The following is a 21419-nucleotide window of genomic DNA, read 5'->3' as shown; positions in this document are numbered from 1 at the left end:
GTGGCAAAAGGTCGCAAAGTTCAAGGGGGCCGAATACTTTCGCAAGGCACTGTAAATAGTCATATTAAACATTCATGAAAATACAAGTATCTCACATGTTTCAAAAGCCTAGAATCTTGCTAATCCAACTGCTTTGTCCGATTTAAAAAATGATTTACTGTGAAAGAATACAATGTGATTATCTGAGGATAGAGCCCCATTAAAACAACTATTTCAACCAGCACAGGCGTAACAAAATCACAAACTGCAATAAAATAAATTGTTTACCTTTGACGAGCTTCCTGTTTCCAATCCCAATGCTCATTGTTACACAATGAATGGTCTTTTGTTTGATAAAATCAATTTTTATAGCCTAACACAACATTTTGTGAACCGCTTGTGTCGTGAATTCCGTCTCATTCCATTTTCGACGACACATTCGATGTAAATACACACACTAAACGTGACTTTTCCAGTTATGTTTGGTTTCATTGCAATCAACTGGTTTGTTTGTAACACAACCAAACTTGATGGGTCGTTTCGCTGAAAGAAACCGATTTGAAGACAACAAGTAATGACATCATTGTGCACCAATGATATGATCGCTGTTTCGTTGATTGACTGTATTTTAACCCAATGACTACTGATCGTCTTGAAATCTAGCTAGGTAGATGGCCAATGAGCTGAGGTAAACGGCAATATGTAATGTTTTTGTGTTGGAAGACCAAACCATGTAGTAAAATCTGGCGTAAAGAGGGTCATTCGCCATTGAAGTTTCATACCGGAAGGAGCAACGCATGTTACGCACAGCGTTGTTTTGGTAAAGCTAATCTTCAGCTGTTTATATATCAATCAGTTTTATTTTAATTTTACCTGGGTTAACTGCATCAGTATGGCGACTAAGTCAGGGAAAGCTAAATCGAAGTCTAGATATACAGATGTACACACAATTTTAGAAGAAATTGATCTGGAAAGTGAGACAGAGATTGTTGGAGGACGATTAATTTAGCGATTTCCAAATGGAGGAATATTTTTTGAGTGTAGAGGACATCGTTTTGGACTGGTAAGTTCTTCTCATGCTAATGCCATTGTTTGAAATGAATAATATAAAATATTTTTTGTGATTTTTTTACATTTTAGTAGCAATATATAAAAATGTAATGTAATGAAATGTGAGATGCATGTGTCTGCCGCCCCAACCAACCCCCACACGAAATAGCCTATTTGAGGCTGTTGAGGGGAGGGCAGGCCCACAACAATGGCCAAAGTGAAATGAAGACAGTAGATACAGCTGGTCTGTTGTAATATAATAAATACAGTACATCTAGCTGGTCTGTCATAATATAATAGAGACAGTAGATCTAGCTGAAATGTCATAATATAAAATAGACAGTAGATCTAGCTGGTCTGTCATAATATAAATGAGACAGTAGATCTAGCAGGTTTATAAAAATATATTCAACCTTATGTACCCTGTACTATATATATATATATATATATATATATATATATATATATATATATATATATATATATATATATATATATACATATGTTTATTATACCTGTTGATACAGGGCTCATATGTGAAACTATTCTAATTGAACATTTTCTTTCACAGTGACACTGACTTTGAATGGGAGCCCCCAGAGCCAAGGTGTCCATCCCCCACTGAAGCTGGTTCATCCAGCTCCTGCCACAAGTGGTGTTCATCTGCCCAAATGTATTTCTGCAGGCATGGATGTGTCTCAGGGCCAAAAGGGCACAGCATGGAGGCGACGCTGTGTTCTTTGCAAAATGAAGTCCCCCATCACCTGCACCACATGCTTGGTGACCCTCTGCTTTACAGCAGAACGAGACTGCTATGGCACCTGGCATCAGCAGCACAATATTGTGTAGAGGACTGAGGGTCTTCCAAATAATTTAAAGTGTTATTTTGTAAATGTATATATTTTTTCATGTTTTCTCTCCATTTCTTGGGGGTGTGTGTTAGAATACCATTTTGGTATTTTGTGTATAGTTATTCCATTCAAAATGTATAACTTCACCAATTTGGCCACTTGGGTACATTTGGGCTAATTGTGTGGGACACCTGGTTGACTTCATGATAAATGTCATGTAGCACACTAATTTTGGAAGTTATCATTCTGAAACTTTGCACAAGTAATGTTGCCCTTCACTGAAATTGTCGCCATCATCCTATCTGAATGTTTGTTTTGTCTTGTTCATTTTAAATATGATGATACAACATTAAAAATGAAAAAAACATTTTCTTTCATTGTATTATCTAAACCAGATCTATTGTGTTATATTCTCCTACATTCAATTCACATTTACACAAACTTCAGAGTGTTTTCTTTCAAATGAATTCAAGAATATGTATATCCTTGATTCTGAGCCTGAGCTACAGGCAGTTAGATATGGGTATGTCTTCAGGCAGAAATTGAAAAAAGTAGGGGGTAGCTGTAAGAGGTTTTAAATATGTCCACATAATTTTCCATCCTCGTAAAGCCATCTATTTTGTGAAGTGCACCAGTCCCTCCTGCAGCAAAGCACCCCCACAACATGATGCTGCCACCCCTGTGCTTCACGGTTGGGATGGTGTTCTTCGGCTTGCAAGCCTCGCCATTTTCCTCCTCCAATGGTCGTTATGGCCAAACAGTTCCATTTTTTTCTCCATCAGACCAGAGGACATTTCACCAAAAAGTAAGATATTTGTCCCCATGTGAAGTTGCAAACCGTAGTCTGGCTTTTTTATGCCAGTTTTGGAGCAGTGGCTTCTTCCTCGCTGAGCAGCCTTTCAGGTTATGTAGGACATGTTTTACTGTGGATATAGATATTTTTGTATCCGTTTCCTCCAGCATCTTCACAAGAACATTTGCTGTTGTTCTGGGATTGATTTGCACTTTTTGCACCAAAGTACGTTCATCTCTAGGAGACAGAATGCGTCTTCTTTCTGAGCGATATGACGGCTGTGTTGTCCCATGGTATTTATACTTGCGTACTATTGTTTGTACAGATGAACGCAGTACTTTCAGGCGTTTGGAAATTGCTCCTAAGGATGAACAAGACTTTTGGAGGTTACAAAAAACATTCTGCTGTATTTTCTGATTTCTTTTGATTTTCCCATGATGTCAAGCAAAGAGGCACTGAGTTTGAAGGTAGGCCTTGAAATACATCCACAGGTACACCTCCAATTGACTCAAATGATGTCAATTAGCCTATCAGAAGCATCTAAAGCCATGACAACATTTTCTGGAATTGTCAAAGCTGTGTAAAGGCACAGTCAACTCAGTGTATGTAAACTTCTGACCCACTGGAATTGTAATACAGTGAATTATAAGTGAAAAAATCTTTCTGTAAACAATTGTTTGAAAAATAACTTGTGTCATGCACAAATTAGATGTCCTAACCGACTTGCCAAAACTATAGTTTGTTAACAAGAAATGTGTGAAGTGGTTGAAAAATTAGTTTTAATGACTCCAACCTAATTCTATGTAAACCTCCGACTTCAACTGTACATATTAGACTATAGCCTTGACACTTAATATCATGAGCGTTGCAATAACAGTGCTGTATGAAGTGAAACAATTATTACTAATCACCAATGTGTGTAAACTAGGCCTATTAGATATTGGAATCGTGCCACTTCTTTTGCTTATTTACTCTGTCTGCAATTTTCTGCCAGACTCGCTCGCTGGCTTTGGCGGCAGGATATGTATTACTTTTTATTGCAGATAGGTTGTGGCTAAATCCTGCACAGAGCCTTCACCGTGCGCTGCCACTTTAAGAGCGCATCAGCAGTAAGGAAGAGGAAATAAAGACAGCTTTTTCAGCTCTTTGGGGAGGAGCTCTTGGTTGGCGTGACAGTTTGATTGTGTGTGCTATGCTGCAGAAGTTTGGTTTATTTTCAGCGTGTGTAGTTTATAAAGTATTTAACTCAATCATCAGTGTGACAGTTCTAGGTCTATTACAGTTCTATTACAGCGTCTTCCCGATTTAAACAAGATATTTTGTCACGAAAAGATGCTCGACTATGCATATAATTGACAGCTTTGGAAAGAAAACACTCTGACGTTTCCAAAACTGCAAAGATATTGTCTGTGAGTGCCACAGAACTGATGTTACAGGCAAAACCCAGATAAAAATCCAATCAGGAAGTGCCGCATTTTTTGAAACCGCCTCATGCCAATGACTCCTTATATGGCTGTGAAGGAGCTAGGAGTCAGCTTACGTTTTCCACAAGGTGTCTACAGCATTGTGACGTCTTTTTAGGCTTTTCCATTGGAGAATGGCTGTAAGAGACCATATAGGGCGAGTGGTCGCATGGTGTCTCCCGGAGAAAACCTTGTGTAAAATACTGAGGTAGCCATTTTTCCAATCGTTTCTTATGAGAAACCAACTGCCTCGACGGATATAATATTGAATACATATGTTAAAAACACCTTGAGGATGGATCCTAAACAACGTTTGCCATGTTTCTGTAGATATTATGGAGCCGATTTTGAAAGAAGTTTGGCGTTATAGTTGTAGCATTTTCCGGTCGATTTCTCAGCCAAGCATGATGAAGAAACGGGAGCTATTTCGCCTACAAAAATAATATTTTTGGAAAAAAGGAACATTTGCTATCTAACTGGGAGTCTCCTGAGTGAAAGCATCCGAAATTCTTCAAAGGTAAATTATTTAATTTGGTTGCTTTTCTTATTTTTGTGAAAATGTTGCCTGCTGCCAGCAGAGCTAGCATAGCATTATGCCATGATAAACATACACAAATGCTTGTCTAGCGTTGGCTGTAACGCATATTTTGAAAATCTGAGATGACAGTGTTGTTAACAAAAGGCTAAGCTTGTGTTTGAATATATTTATTTCATTTCATTTGCGATTTTCATGAATAGGAAAAGTTGCGTTATGGTAATGCCCTTGAGGCTATGATTACGCTCCCGGATACGGGATTGCTCGTCGCTAGAGGTTAAGCAGCGTCCCTACAGGCTGTCCCCCGCCAAACTGGCAATTCTCAATGAACTGCTCAAAAGCATGTTGGAGAATGGAATTGTGGAACCTTCTTTTTCCGGATGGGCTTCTCCGGTTGTCCTAATTCCTAAGAAAGATGATGGATATCGATTCTGTGTGGACTACAGGAAGCCGAATGCCATAACAGAAAGCGATGCCTACCCTCTACCAAACGTAAATGACATAATGGAATCTCTGGCAGGAGCATCCATCTTTAGTCATCTGGATCTGAACAGTGGCTATTGGCAGGTGACAATGGATCCTGCTAGTCAGGACAAAACTGCCTTTGTCACACCTGCTGGTTTGTACTCCTTCAAAGTCATGCCTTTTGGTTTGGAGAATGCTCCAGCAAACTGTCCTGGGAGATCTGAGGGGTAGAAATTGTCTTGTGTATCTGGATGACATCATAATCTACTCCTCCTCTGTCGTGGCTCATCTGCAAGACATACAGTCCGTCTTCGACAGACTAAAGGCTGCAGGTTTGACCTTGAACTTGAAGAAGTGTCGCTTCTGTTTGCCAGAACTCAAGTTCCTTGGTCATGTGGTTAATGCTGAAGGTATCCATACAGATCCAGCCAAAGTTGCAGCCGTGCAGGAATTCCCAATTTCCACATCACTCAAGGCTGTTCAGCGGTTTCTGGGTATGGTTGGATGGTACCACAGGTTTGTGCCTGACTTTTCAAAGGTCGCCCAACCCCTCAACCACCTTAAGAGGAAAGGTGTGAAATTCCAATGGACCCCTGCATGCCAAAGTGCATTTGAAGCACTCAAAAACAGTTTTATTACACCTCCAGTGCTTGGACATCCTAACCTGAATTCTCATTTCATTGTGTACTCGGATGCAAGTCAAACAGGACTTGGAGCAGTCTTGGCTCAACAAACAGGACTTGGAACAGAAGAAGTTCTTGCTTATGCAAGTCGCGCCCTTAATTCAGCCGAGAGGAATTATTCAACGACTGAAAGGGAGTGCCTCGCTGTGGTCTGGGCTTTGGAGAAATGGAGCTACTACTTGTCACAGACCACGCTGCTCTGCAGTGGGTTCTGGCATCAGGCAAGACCAACAGCCGTCTTATTCGCTGGTCTAACAGACTACAGAAGTTTGACTTCATCATTGAGTATCACAGAGGAAAACGGAACTTTGTACCAGATGCCATTTCTCGGATTACAGAGACTGTTAATGTTTGTCCTCCCGTGTGCAGCACTTATACTACCGCTAAATGTCTGGATGATTCCTTTCCTCTGGATGATGAGTATATGGAGAGCACAGCAGAAGGATGCTGCCATCATGGCGATCCACAAGAGTCTGTCTAAAGAAGACTTGAAGAGTTGCTTCAATGATAAGTTCAGCATAATTCAGGATAAAGTGTATCGAAAAACTCCAAGAGGAGATGGAATACACAGCACCCATTACCGCGTCTTCATTCCCTCTACATTGAGTGACCAGATAATCCAAGTTTATCATGCCAATCCCATGAGTGGCCATCTTGGAGTTTTTAAAATTTATCGAAGACTACAAGAGGTGGTTTGGTTTACTGGCCAGGCATGTACAGCAGTGTGAAGTCTGACAGAAATACAAAACAGACATTGGCAGACCTGCCGGGAAAATGCAGCAGACAGTGGTGAACCATCCAAATGAAATTTTGGGAATTGACCTCATGGGACCTTTTCCTCCCAGCCAGGGGACCTGGAATGAATTTTTATTGGTGGTAGTGGAATACTACACACACTGGGTGGAGTTGTTTCCCCTCCGCAAAGCCACTGGAACAGCCATTGCTCTATTTCTGCGAAGGGAGGTCTTTACCAGATTCGGAATTCCAGACCAAATCCTCTCTGACCGAGGTCCGCAGTTCATATCAGGAATATACAAAAAGCTCTGTACCTACTGGGGTGTAATTGCCAAGCTGACCACAGCCTACCATCCTCAGACCAACCTGACCGAGAGGGTAAACCGAACCCTGAAGGGGATGATTGCTTCATTCGTGGGGGATCAGCACACAAGGTGGGATCAGCATCTTCCGGAATTTTGCTTTGCACTGAACTCTGCCGTGCAGGAGACTTCTGGGGTCACTCCCGCCGAACTCCACCTGGGAAGACCACTAAAAGGTCCGATGGACAGAGTCTTGCTATGTTCGAATGGTTCACCTGACTGCCCAGCGTTTGATGCCGTACAACAACACCACCACACCTTGCTAGCCAGAGTGGAGGCCAGCAAAACCAAAGCCAAACAACGACAGCTGAGAAACTATGACAAAGATAGATGAGACGTGTGTTTCCCACCCCAGTCTTGTGTATGGGTACGTTCACATCATATGTCAAAGGCGTCTAAGAAGTTCACTGCCAAGATAGCTTCAAGATGGAAAGGTCCATACCGTGTAGTGCAGCAGTTGGGACCGGTGAACTACTTGGTCTGTTTGGAGGACACTGGGGAAGATGTCAGGACAGTGCATGTTGTTGACCTAAAGTCCTGCTACCCTACGGCAGAAGAGCTGGATCGCAGGCAAAAGCAACACCTGCAGGACCTCTTCGTGGAGGACTCTAATGATGAGGACTTCCCTAGTTTTGAGTAGCAGGAACATGAACCTGTCAAAGCCTGCATCCTCTCTGTTTTTACAGGCTTTGTTTTTTCATGGGGGAGGAGTGTGGCGAAATCCTGCACAGAGCCTTCACCGTGCGCTGCCACTTTAAGAGCACATCAGCAGTAAGGAAGGAGAAAATAAAGACAGCTTTTTGGGGAGGAGCTCTTGGTAGGTGTGACAGTTTGATTGTGTGTGCTATGCTGCAGAAGTTTGGTATATTTTTAGCGTGTGTAGTTTATAAAGTATTTTTTAATTTTTTTAAATTTTATTTTACCTTTATTTAACCAGGCAAGTCAGTTAAGAACATATTCTTATTTTCAATGACGGCCTGGGAACAGTGGGTTAACTGCCTGTTCAGGGGCAGAACGCAATCTTCTCGCAATCTTCCGGTTACTAATCCAACGCTCTAACCACTAGGCTACGCTGCCGCCCCAACTCAATCATCGGTGTGACCGTTCAATTTCCGCACCGGTTATGGATCGCATGGATAAGTAGCAACATTGTTGCGAAGCTTTGACACACAAACCATCGGACAGTCAGACAGTACACCTGCACGCCAAAAGACCACAGCCAAGATCTCTCTTGTTCTCTTTCTGTCTTTCTCTTCCCGCTATCGTTCCAGTGCTTTACCCTGTAACCAGACTTTCTATTTTTCAAATGCAGTTCCCATTGAAGTTCATTAGAGCTGGACTATTATTGCCTTGCCAGAAGTATTTGGGTGGACATTTTAGTTAAACATATTTGAACTGTATTGAGGCGGGGTGTAATAATGACATGTGGCCGAGAAGATTGTGGACGTTTTTAAGGCCTTTGTTGTGTCTAAGAACACCCCCCACATTCATACACTCTGCACTCCTCCACTGGACAATAATACATATTATTGCAAATCCTCTGTTGATGACTGGGTTCTTTCTTGTATGAAGTTGCTGTTCAATTGCTCTGCCATTATTATTATTATTATATTCGTATTATATTCTATTCTACTATTTTCCTTTCGGCATGGTCAATACCTGCCTGGCGACAAACAAAATCTTTCTTTACCCCTCTCTAATAAATACCGTACCGTACCGCTACAATGTTCTATGTTGTTTGACGATTGTTGTTCTAGACTTGTGAAATATTGGGCTTTGTCTTTTGACTCCATATATAAAACAAATTCTGCCATCGACATGAGGACCTCTTTGAATGTTGCACACACATGCATGCACGCGCCAGTTGTCAGGTCAACCGATCTGCGCTTATCTTAGCCTAATAACAAACAAGAAGCAGCCATTCTGTAACCAAGACATCCTGGATACCCTCATTTGGTTAAGACAAGCCAGATATGTTCAGCAACATCTGAATTTGTTAAACCATCTTTCTGTAATACCCCTCTGGACATCCACATCCAACAACAGTCAAAAGACAGAGGGATACACTAGCAAGAACCTTCTCACAGACCTGGTTGGACAAATAAAAGCAATGTTCTGTGAATGCCCAATTTGCAACACCGTATTTTGTTTCCCTGGCCGTTCTTTTAATTATAGATAGTGTAGTGGACAGGGGGGGGACATTTTGTGTGGACTAAAACAGTATAATCAAATTAGCCAGCTACAGTAATTTTGAGGAACATTCAGAAATAGTTCGATTTTTTCATACCTTCGATATGCAAGTTGGCTAGCTAGATAGCTACGGGCAAGCTAGCTACCGGTAGTTTCCAAGCTCACATGACAATTTAAAGCCTGAACTAATGTCTTAAACACGGAAGTATGGCTAGCTCATTGTGCTTTTTTACTTTTTGCTGGCTATCCCCAGTTATATCATGCCTTTTCACATCTGTGCTTGTTGCTTTCTCCCTCTGCTTGTCACCGGTGCACTCACTCGTGACCTGGCTGCTCATTCTAAATAGTTCGTAATATTTTATAAACAGTGGCATCAGTGAGGATTATGTTTTTTACATGGAAAATAATAGGTATTTATACTGTTGTTCAAACGCACAGATCACTTTATATATCTTCCTAAAGAAACTGCCAGTAGTTTGAAAACTTGCCATAATATTTCTATCATCCTGCTTTGTTGACAAAATTACAACTCCCCCGGGCCTACACAAACATCACCTTCCCTTAATAAACAAATAAAAACTAAAACAGTTGTATTAACAATAACTGATATATTATGCAATTATTGGATTACAAACACACTTTCTGGGAAATGCATTACTAGTTGAAAATATAAAAAATGTTGTGCTTTAACCCATTAAAAAAACTGTGTTTCTCCATACATGAGTGATGAATCACATGAAGGATGCATTTCTCTCAATAATTTTGTACAAGAATGAAGAAGAAAAAATTGGGACAAGGTCACGGAACGCAAATCATTAGTTGAGGGGAGTTGGTCTAGCATGTTATGTAAACAGAGGTTTTATAGCGTTTGGGTCACGCTATTGGGTTCCTCAAGTTTCCCTAATGACCTGCAGGTCATGACCCTGGCCATGGTAAATTCATCTTTGACGTCACCGACCGCCAGAAAATAATGCTGCTAACTGTTTTGGAAAGGCTTCTATCCATAGCTATTGAAACTCTTAAGTTCTACTTGAGAATACTTTGATCTGTATAGCTTTTGAACAGTAAGTATGATTTGGCCAGTGGCATCCCACCTGTGTTGACATCAGAGGCACACTATATGCAATCACGGGTAACAACAAAGTAAGCCCATAATAGAAACAGATTAAAAATCACCCCCAAGTGAAGAGAGGTGACTCTGCTTTTGTTTAGCCAGGTTGCTAAGTGGATAAGGCATCGGTACATCAGACACAGAGCACAGTGTTGATCTATGGCTGTCCTGCTGAACAGTACTGAACACCTGAGGCAGAAGACGAGAGGCTTGTCTGTAGCATTACAAACAAGACTTCATTGAGACACCAACATAACATTAACCCATGATTTAGACTCAGGAGTTACCTTCAGACCAGGCCAGGAGGGTGTGTTAGCGAGCAAATCCCATGACAACTACATGATGTGGAACAGAAAGAGCTCTAGAAGTGTGACGACTCCAAAACAAAGCCCTATTGCATTAACTATCAGTCTCCTCAATTGACTTCCTAAGCATCACATAGGGAATTCAAAAGGGATAACTATCTGGCATCTTAATGCCTTCAAGGGATTATCATCAGGTATCATACAATGATGTGCAGAAAAACAGGAGACTGATTTGCGCTGTGACCCATCTAAAACCTTTCAACTTTCCTTGTGGCACCATCCGACAAAACTAATCTTTCAGGCTACAATCAAGTCTTCAGCCAGCACCCAAGGAATCAACCCACCATTTGAGAAAGACAGCTCTGACAAATGGACAATAAAGTATCTCATTGTAACATATATCGTACCGCAAAGTATTGTAAAGTATCGTACTCTAAAGCATCTCATTGTAAAGTATGGTAGCCTACAGTATCTTATTGTAAAGTCTCTCATTCTAAAGTATTGTAAAGTATTGTAAAGTATTGTAAAGTACTGTATCGTTACCTTGGTGTGTGAGACAGGGTGAAGCGTCTCTGTAGGGTGATGCTGCGGTTCATGAGGAGCTTGCGGAAGAGGAGCGGAGAGTTGCGGGGCGAGTCCCGGGGGGACATCCTCGGGGAGCCGCATGGCGAACCCCCAGCGGAGCGTGGCTTCAGTTTGACCGGGTGGGTTCGGGCGGTGGCACAGACACCGCTGGGGGAGGAGAGCACCTCCAACAGCGGCACGCTATCCCAGAGTGCCTCACTCATGCTGCCGTGGGCGTACACACCCCGTCCCCTCTACTCGGCTGGGGATGCTCCGATGTTCTGACCTTTTAGCTGCCTCTCTCCACCGAGAAAAGTACACCAGGATGCTCTGTCAAATAATTACTTAACTTAATGTTCTCCGTGCCTTGGGGCCAGCAAATAAGGTATACACAGGCATCTCAAAGAGTTGTCAAAGGTTTTAAATAAACTTGGAAAACTTTAATCTCCAGAGACTGTACCATAACAAATGTTTCTCAAACCTTTTGGGTTTGAGAATCTATTCTACCTTGTTTAGTAGAGTCATCTACTGGTCTTGCTTGACAGACACAGACACAAGTGTGGTGTGAGCCCCCACCCTCCTGGAAAAGCTCTGTTTACATAGTGCTAAGACCCTTCCCTCCCCCTGCCTAAATATGGCCGGCCTGAGTTATACAGGGGGGTTAGCGCGCAGTGGGATAGCTAGCCGCTAGCCTCCACATCCTCAGAGGAACAAACATTTCCTTTCTCAGTCCATAAGCCTGTAAACATTAACCAGTCAGAGCCATGTTTTCACTCTCCCTAAACAAACACATGCCTGAGCTGCTGTGTTCAGGCTCAGGAACAGGTCTTAGCTGACAAGGCCTGTTTGGTTCTACATTATGCTCAGTTAGCAAGGCAAAGTTACATGAGAGGGGGCCTCTTCCGACCATTAAAAAGAGAAAGGGAGCTAATGTTTGTGAGGAGCACAAACGATCTGGACTCCTATCTCAAATGGAGGGTGTTCCTTCTCCGATGGGGTTGGTGGATGATGGAAGAAGACACCATCTTGTGTCCCTTTTTGAACCCGACGGTGGCCAGTGACCCCTTCCTCATCTACCCCACACAAGGCCTCTGGAAACCAGCTGAACAAGGGCTATGTAACTTCCTCTTCCTGATTTACAAATCTGTCGACCTTGTGTATATAAGCGCAACACTATATATACAGAATGCTATCAGTAGTATACTGAACATAACATTCACTACCACCAAAGACAATATTACTAAGACTGTGTTGGGGGCAAACTACAGCCACATCCAGCCCACCAGACAACTAAATGTGGCAGGGATTTGATACCTTTTTGGGATCGGGGGTGAAATTGTTAATTTGGGTTAAAATAAAAATTAAAAACACTCCCAGCCACAGCTGAATGTCTAAAACCAGATAGAAAGTATGTAGAAACGATAATGGACCCATGTATTCTCAAAAAAACTAGCCTTTCTCTGGCCTGCAAATAGATTGACAAGCAAATCAAAATAAAATGTATATCTGTGCGGCCCTGAATTTCAAAATCCTGATGTGGCCCAGGAGCCCAAAAGTTTGCCCACTCCTGTTCTAACTAGTATTATTGAAACTAAGGTAATATGAAGGCTAGATGAGGAACAATATGACTTGATAGTACAAAGGAAAAAGAACACATTATAAGAATAATAAAGAAAATGCAGACTATAACTGCCTGAATCTGGTATGGGCAAACTGAAAGAATCTACAAGCAGAGTTTGTCTTGATACTTAACACATAAGCCAGCATCAGACCTATCCAAATATGACCCTTAGACTAAAATACTCCTGAAAGCTCGATCTGGAAATTAATGTTGCAGACTCCTTAAGTTAAAAAAATTGTGATCCTATTTTATGCAATTATGTAAATAGTTAGTCTCCAAAGCTTTTTATTTATTTATTTTAATTTTACCCCATTTTTCTCCCAATTTTGTGGTATCCAATTGTTTTAGTAGCTACTATCTTGTCTCATCGCTACAACTCCCGTACGGGCTCGGGAGAGATGAAGGTTGAAAGTCATGCGTCCTCCGATAACACAACCCAACCAAGCCGCACTGCTTCTTAACACAGCGCGGAGCCAGCCGCACGTTAGCGCGCACTGCCCCTCGGCCCGTCACGGGGGTCGCTGGTGCACGATGAGACAAGGATAGCCCTACCGGCCAACCCCTCCCTAACCCGGACGACACTAAGCAAAGTGCGACCTGGACCTCCATCTACCTCATATTTGGTCAGGGTTGTAGTGAAAAGATTTTGCAAATATTCAAAAATCTAAGCTACCATCTCGCTTTGGTGTCAATATCTATGAAACATTTAAGGCATACACACTCTGGCCCGGAACACTCACAGGGCAGGATGGAGTGTTCTAGGATCACAACTAGACCGATAATGTGCGTCTGTGAGGAATTAAGGACGGACATCAGACACCCATAACAGGTCAATTTTAGAATAGTAGAATATTGACAGTGTATGTGAGGGATACAGCACCAAAAAGAGCATGCATAGGGACTTCAAACAGCCTGGTCCCAGATATGTATGGCTTTTTAGCCAACTCATCTGACGGTCTAGGGCCAGGCTAACTTCAAATACTGGGGCACAAATGTTTTATACAATAGCACGTTGGCATAAATCACTATTAGGGGCTTTTTCACAAAATGTCTTTAAACAATACTATTGATGAGGTAATCCATTCAATTATGATGGGTGCTGTGTGCATTCATAAACATAAAAGGCAAGAGTCAATAATGCTAGCGACATCATGGTGTGTGGGAGTGGCGGATGGTGCCATTTTATGTTTGTTTTTTCATGAGCATGGCCTTATTTCTATTACAGCATATTGGATGACTGTCAGTCACATTCCATTCAACCAGCTCAATGTAACATCAATAGGTTTAGGCTACTACATGATACTCACATTTGACCTATACCCATCATGATGTTGCTACAACCGAGCCTATAAATCAAATTCTACAACGTAGGTGCACAGGTCGAGAGAAATTTGAGTAATCAAGGTGACAGACATTGACACATGCAATACCGCCTTGCACATTCTTGACTGCATCTAGCTGATCTAGGGTGTAATCATTAGTAAACACTTGCAAACAAGTTTCTATTGGACAAATTCCGGTATGTTTACCCCATTTTGTTTGCTTCTGTTTAAAGTTTCGGTGGAATGACTACGCCACTGATCATACGTAAAACACAGTTCACTTTGATAGCAGCCACATACAAACAGCATGACTCCCTCTCTCTCCCTACCACGAGTTAAAGTACAAAAGGGAAAATAAATACACAAATATAGGTTGTATTTACAATGGTGTTTGTTCTTCACTGGTTGCCCTTTTTTTGTGGCAAAGTCCCTCTTTGCCATACAAATGAACTGAATTCCCCAAAAACATTTCCACTGCATTTCAGCCATGCCACAAAAGGACCAGCAGACATCATGTCAGTGATTCTCTCGTTAACACAGGTGTGAGTGTTGACGAGGACAAGGGTGGAGATCACTCTGTCATGCTGATTGAGTTTGAATAACAGACTGGAAGCTTCAAAAGGAGGGTGGTGCTTGGAATCATTGTTCTTCCTCTGTCAATCACGGTTACCTGTGTCCTGGGGGTTAGGTGGCCTGGGGGTTAGGTTTGTGACAGTCATAAATACCTCTTCCCCCCTTTTTCCTCTCTCTACCCTACTGAAGTTACATTTGCAAAACACTTGGTTAACATAGAGATTCTGGGAACATCAGAAGGTGGGGGGAAATTAACTTTATTCTGGTAATCCGACCAATGGAACATATGCGGTGGTACTTAATGAATATGATGTCAGTTCGGTTGTCATCTGAGACATTCTCATCAATGATAAGATCACAAACTCTACAGTGGAAAGTCTACACTTCAAAGTTATCGGATTCACATGGAATTGTTGTTCAAATTGGAATATGAAATTATTTGTGATGGGATGAAATGTGATTTTAGCTTCTAAAATGGGAGAATTGGGTTTTCATAAGGTAGGGCTCTGCTCAATCAGTGGTCCGCCCCTGTCAAGGGACATGGGCTATAAAACTTTTCAAACACGCCCTCCTCTCCCTTCCTATATAAGCCCTTGACGACAATATAACCTCCTGTTCCAAGGATGTAGAACGACAGTCCTATGTCAGAATGGTTCAGATAACTACAGAACGAAGCCAACCTCAGCGTGAGCTTTGGTTGTGAATGGTATGAACTTTGAACTCTTATTCACTACAGAAGTGATACCTCCTAGCCGTTGAGTTAGCAACAGCAGATGCAACGAGGGTTAGGAAGGAACAGACAGAGTATCCCGTCTATCACCCAACAACGTTACTACAAAGTATCCAATTGACAACCAAAGACATTCTTCAAAGGACTCGGTTTGACAACACGGCCTTCCATCTACCACCAACCTACCAAAGCGCAGCTCACAGTAAATATTTCTTGCATTTTACTTTTCCAAATGGGCGGTAATTTAGAATGCATCATATACTGTATTTACGATAGCACAGCTTCTCCCTGTGTCCCTCAGTCTTCCCGCTCTTTCACTCAAACCCAGCCCTTTTCCTTTGTGTAACAAGCTGTCATATCTGTTCCGCCCGCTAGGGACGTTTTCCTTTGTGACGTCATTTGTAATCAAGTTATGATTTAATTATGTGTATGTGTAATTGTGTGATTAGTTAGGTATTTAGTAAATAAATAATTACATTTTGTATTGCTGATTCAAATTGTTAGCCAGGGTTCGTGCAGATAACCAAGAATTTACAACTTTCAGATGAGACTGAATTAAGATGACGATTAATATTGACTGCTATCGATGTAAAATAGTAATAGGTCTATAAGAGTTTATTTGGAAGATAACAGCTCTACAAATATTATTTTGTGATGCCCGACTCTAGTTAATTACATTTACATGATTAGCTCAATCAGGTGATATTAATTACGGAGAAATTATTGTATAGAATAGCATGTCATATCACTTAATCAGGCATAGCCAAAGACATGACATCTGCAAGGAAACACGTGCCGTCATCATTGCTTTGCACAAAAATGGCTTCACAGGCAAGGATATTGCTGCCAGTAAGATCGCACCTAAATAAACCATTTATAATATCATCAATAACTTCAAGGAGAGCGGTTCAATTGTTGTGAAGAAGGCTTCAGAGCGCCCAAGGAAGTCCAGCAAGCGCCAGGCCCGTCTCCAAAAGAACTGGCTCAGGAATGGAAGCAGGAAGGTGTGACTGCATCTGCACGCACAGTGAGGTGAATACTTTTGAAGGATGGCCTGGTGTCAAGAAGGGCAGCAAAGAAGCCACTTAGCTCCAGGAAAAACATCAGGGAAAGACTGAAATTCTGCAAAAGGTACAGGGATTGGACTACTGAGGACTGGGGTAAAGTCATTCTCTCTGATGAATCCCCTTTCCGATTGTGTGGGACATCTGGAAAAAAGCTTGTCCGGAGAAGACATGGTGAGCGCTACCATCAGCCCAGTGTCATGCTAACAGTAAAGCATCCTGAGACCATTCATGTGTGGGGTTGCTTCTCAGCCAAGGGAGTGGGCTCACTCACAATTTTGCCTAAGAACACAGCCATGAATAAAGAATGGTACCAACACATCCTCTGAGAGCAACTTCTCCTAACCATTCAGGAACAGTTTGGTGACGAACAATGCCTTTTCCAGCCTGATGGAGCACCTTGCCATAAGGCAAAGGTGATAACTAAGTGGCTCTGGGAACAGAACAAAAATATTTTGGGTCCATGGCCAGGAAACTCCACAGACCTTTATCCCATTGAGAACTTGTGGTCAATCCTCAAGAGGCTGGTGGACAAACAAAAACCCACAAATTCTGACAAACTCCAAGCGTTGATTATGCAAGAATGGGCTGCCATCAGTTAGGATGTGGCCCAGAAGTTAATTAACAACATGCCAGGGCGGATTGCAGAGGTCTTGAAAAAGAAGGGTCAATACTGCAGATATTGACTCTTTGCATCAACTTAATGTAATTGTCAATAAAAGCCTTTGAGACTTATGAAATGCTTGTAATTATACTTCAGTATTCCATAGTAACATCTGACAAAAATATCTAAAGACACTGAAGCAGCAAACTTTGTGAAAATGAATATTTGTGTCATTCTCAAAACTTTTGGCCATGACTGTACTCTCTGTTTAGGGCCAAATAGCATTCTAGTTTGTTCTGTTTTTTTCTAAATTCTTTCCAATGTGTCAAGTAATTATCTTTTTGTTTTCTTATGATTTAGTTTTGCCAGATCCTAATTTGTTATATCAAATGTTATGTTACTCTTGATGTCATAGAAGGCCATTCTCTCAGATCATTCACAGCTTTGTGGAAGTTACCTGTGACGCTGATGTTTAGGCTGAGGTATAGTTTTTTGTGTACTCTAGGGCAACGTTGTCTAGATGGAATTTGTATTTGTGGTCCTGGCAACTGGACCTCTTTTTGGAACACCATTATTTTTGTCTTACTGAGGTTTAGTGTCAGGGCCCAGGTCTGACAGAATCTGTGCAGAAGGTTTGATGAGCCCCTGACTGCAGTGTGCAGTTCAGGGCCAGGCTCAATGTGGGCGGAGTCAAACGTGCTTAACCCGAACCCTTCCAGTCTCCTTCAATGTCGAAGGTATCGTGGTCAACGAAAGCGGATCTTAATTGAACCTAACCTACATGGATAAAAATATAAACCATGGAAGTAAGAGACTGTCAATTATGCATAATGTACTTTGTAATATTCATGTTATACCAGTGCAGTGGTATATTTATATATAACCAACTACCGCACCGATGTTAGCATAGTGTTAATTAGCACCCATTTTCACTTGAGCTAGCTAAATAGCAATAGCACCCTTTTGCACGTGAGCTAGCTAGTTACTTACAATGAGGGAATCTTATTTGGCCAAATTTGCCTACTTGAGCAGTAAGCCTAGGTTTACATGTACAGTTATGTAATCCATTTGATCGTTGATTTTCTGTGTTTCTTCAATGTATGCCTTGTTGTGTTTGGCTGGCTCTAAATGTGTATCGTTGATGCCATTGCCTTAGCTACACATAGCAAGTCTACACATAGTATATACAAAAATGAAATCACCTGGTCCCAGCATACATGGAAAATCAAGAAAAGTCATTGTAACTTGTCCACACTGCAAACTGAAGTTAAATAAGAAAAACGTAAACACATTTACGAAGAACGCATGCACATTGCTTTGAAACGTGTCCAAGGAAAGAGTTTTGGCATGTGAGTGCATTGATGTGAGAAATGGTGTGTTTGCAGTCTAATTCAGTTCCAACTGTGTTCAAAATTTGTATGCATGCTGGAGTATAAAAAGCTGTTAAAACATTTTATTTACTTTCACATAAACGGTGTTCACAGAAACATTACTCTGATCTTGTCCCCTGGACATTGAAGGACTTTTGGTGTGGATGAGGTTCAGGTTAGATATTCCTTTAAATGATTCCACTGAACTGTACCATTTGATTGTCATTCTTTTATTGAAAATTGTACCTTGTTCACACCACAGGGCCTATCAAAGTAAGGTTTCTCAAACAACTGGTGTGTTTGTTTTGATGGTAAGATGCTATTCAGTATATTATATCGGTCCTATTTTCTGTTATTATTATTTCTGTGCTTGCAGCATGATTTTTTTGCCATAATTGGTATGTCAAATGTTTTGTTCTATTGTTATTGCTTATACTTTATCTTTTTTATTATTCTTGACACTTTTTGGGACCTATTTCCTACAGTTTTTACACTAAATACACAAGTCATACATCAAACTCCTGCAGAACTGGATGCTGATGTGAATTCTTGGGGGCAATGTCTTCTACATCCTAAAATATATTCCTGGGGGGGGGGTATTATTCTCATTATTGTTGTTTTCATAACTATCAAACTTAACAACCAACTCTTTCTTAACTTACAGTACACTCTGTACATTGCAATGGAAGCACAGTGTGATTTCACTGAGGTATGTATAAATTATGAAGTTCTCATCACTAGGGGATATGTTTTTTTTGGGGATAACCTTCCAATTGTGTGATTTTCTGTTTCAAAAGGAAACCATGCAGCAAATTAGGCGATGGTGGTGTCTAGTTCCCCTGCAGAACTTTCCCATGATGCAAGTCTTTAATAGTATAAAAACCTTTCATTTGCATCCTTAAAATCACTATTTTCACTGTCAGCTAGACTGACCTGAATATATTTTCATATTGAATGTACAGTTGAAGTGAGAAGTTTACATACACTTAGGTTGGAGTCATTAAAACTAGTTTCAACCACTCCACAAATTTCTTGTTAATTAACAAACTATAGTTTTCACAATTCGGTCAATTTCTGCATGACACGGCCTCCCGGGTGGCGCAGTGGTTAAGGGCGCTGTACTGCAGCGCCAGCTGTGCCATCAGAGTCCCTGGGTTTGCGCCCAGGCTCTGTCGTAACCGGCCACGACCGGGAGGTCCGTGGGGCGACGCACATTTGGCCTAGCGTCGCCCGGGTTAGGGAGGGCTTGGTCGGTAGGGGTGTCCTTGTCTCATCACGCACCAGCGACTCCTGTGGCGGGCTGGGCGCAGTGTGCGCTAGCCAAGGTGGCCAGGTGCACTGTGTTTCCTCCGGCGCATTGGTGCGGCTGGCTTCCGGGTTGGATGCTCACTGTGTTAAGAAGCAGTGCGGCTTGGTTGAGTTGTGTATCGGAGGACGCATGACTTTCAACCTTCGTCTCTCCCGAGCCCGTACGGGAGTTATAGCGATGAGACAAGATAGTAGCTACTACAACAATTGGATACCACGAAATTGGGGAGAAAAAGGGGTAAAATTTAAATAAATAAAAAATATATATATATATATATATTTTTTTTAAAGCTCGCTATAGCAGTTTCATTCAATCTTCTTCTACTAACTTCTTGCTCGTGCTAGTTTTAGAGAAAACTGCGGTGGAAAACTTTGCCAAAAGCTAGCAAGTGTCAAGTGAATCTATAACATCACCACAAACGTCTTTTCAAGCCAGGTAAGTTATAATTGTTTGAGATAATAGCTAATGATGTTATGTCACAATTTATTATATAGATAGATGATCTGCTTTATAAGGTTTTAAATAGCTAATGTTAGCTAGCATAACCTATGTCGACTAAGTTATCTAGCTAGGTTAGCTAGCTACTTTCATGGTAGCTAGGTCAAAAAACGTTCACATGTAAACATGCAGTGGACGGGCTATTTTGAAAATATGATTATATTAAATTAATGCATAATTCTGAGAATATTTATTTGTAGGATACAATTTTAATGGTTTGGCTACTATAAGTAGTGTGAAAATATATTTAGACATTTTAATGGATAACATCAGCATAATGTTTTCTGTTAGAGTGGAGAGGAGGAATACTGGATAGGAAGAAGAGTGAAAGAGATAGAGGAGGAAAGATAAAGATGATTGCAGAGCCTGCCAATTTATTATTCCAAACAATGTTTTTGAGATAAAATACAAGAGGCAAGCAATGGGAATCTGTTTAACCAAAGTATTTTATCTAATAGTGTACTATTTATTATTAAAGATTGGAGAGGAAGGAAAAATTAAGGGAGTAAAAGGAGTGACGCGGGGAGTGTGGAAGAGTGAGGTGGAAAGGTAAAGAGAAGGAAAGGAAGAAAGAGCAGGAAGACGAGAAGAAAAGAGGGAGAAAGATTGGAGGAGAAGAAAAAGTTAAGAGTAAGAAGAGTGACACAAAGAGAGTGAAGAAGAGCAGACAGAGGAGGTACAATAGCTCTTTCCAAGAAACGGAAATGCCATTTTAATGACATGATGAGAATTTCCATTTATACGCTCAGGTCAAGACGATAGAATGGTTAAATGCACTCTTTGTAATTCCTCTTTTTCAAATTGGCAGTGGGGGAAGAACGGCAGTGGTAGATCAACAGACGAAAAAGAATAAAGCCTCTCTGATTGCCCGTGTTGGTATGCCCTCGTCACCACATTCTTCAAGAAGCCTTACCAAAAATAATATAATTTAGCTGTGCAGGAGGGTGTCTTTGCATACCACACAATCATAGTTACAGATCTATGGACTGCACAGCACAACTCACACGGAAGCTTTATGAGCCAAAGATTACATGTGCTAGGACAAAATGTGAAGCCATAGTGAGTAACGTGTTAGCACCATGGGCAACTACTTTGGTAACACAGGACCTAGACCAGGTTGAATTTGTGTCCCTGTCCATTTATGCGTCCAATCATGGACATGTAAAGCTGCTGCCAATACTAGTCAGATATTGTAAGATATGATGGCAGCACATCTGTGGAAACAAAACTGCTTGATTTTGT

At 41.3% G+C, this 21419-nt stretch overlaps 1 protein-coding gene across 4 annotated transcripts in view; it reads right to left on the bottom strand.

The window, feature by feature from the left end:
- LOC123998083 (cAMP-specific 3',5'-cyclic phosphodiesterase 4C-like) overlaps nt 1–21419 on the bottom strand; it is a 162398-nt gene that overhangs the window by 76395 nt on the left and 64584 nt on the right. The window contains exon 1 of one of the 4 annotated variants that reach the window (XM_046302974.1): nt 11066–11475. The exons of the other annotated variants lie outside the window; for them this stretch is intronic. Within the exon in view, the coding sequence (XP_046158930.1) occupies nt 11066–11310 (245 nt within the window). The 5' untranslated portion in view covers nt 11311–11475. Of the gene's footprint in view, nt 1–11065; nt 11476–21419 lie in introns of those variants that run through there. 4 annotated transcript variants of the gene reach the window in all.

Source organism: Oncorhynchus gorbuscha, linkage group LG02 (assembly GCF_021184085.1).
Source record: "Oncorhynchus gorbuscha isolate QuinsamMale2020 ecotype Even-year linkage group LG02, OgorEven_v1.0, whole genome shotgun sequence".
NCBI lineage: Eukaryota > Metazoa > Chordata > Actinopteri > Salmoniformes > Salmonidae > Oncorhynchus > Oncorhynchus gorbuscha.
This window is presented reverse-complemented; position numbering and strand designations above follow the sequence as displayed.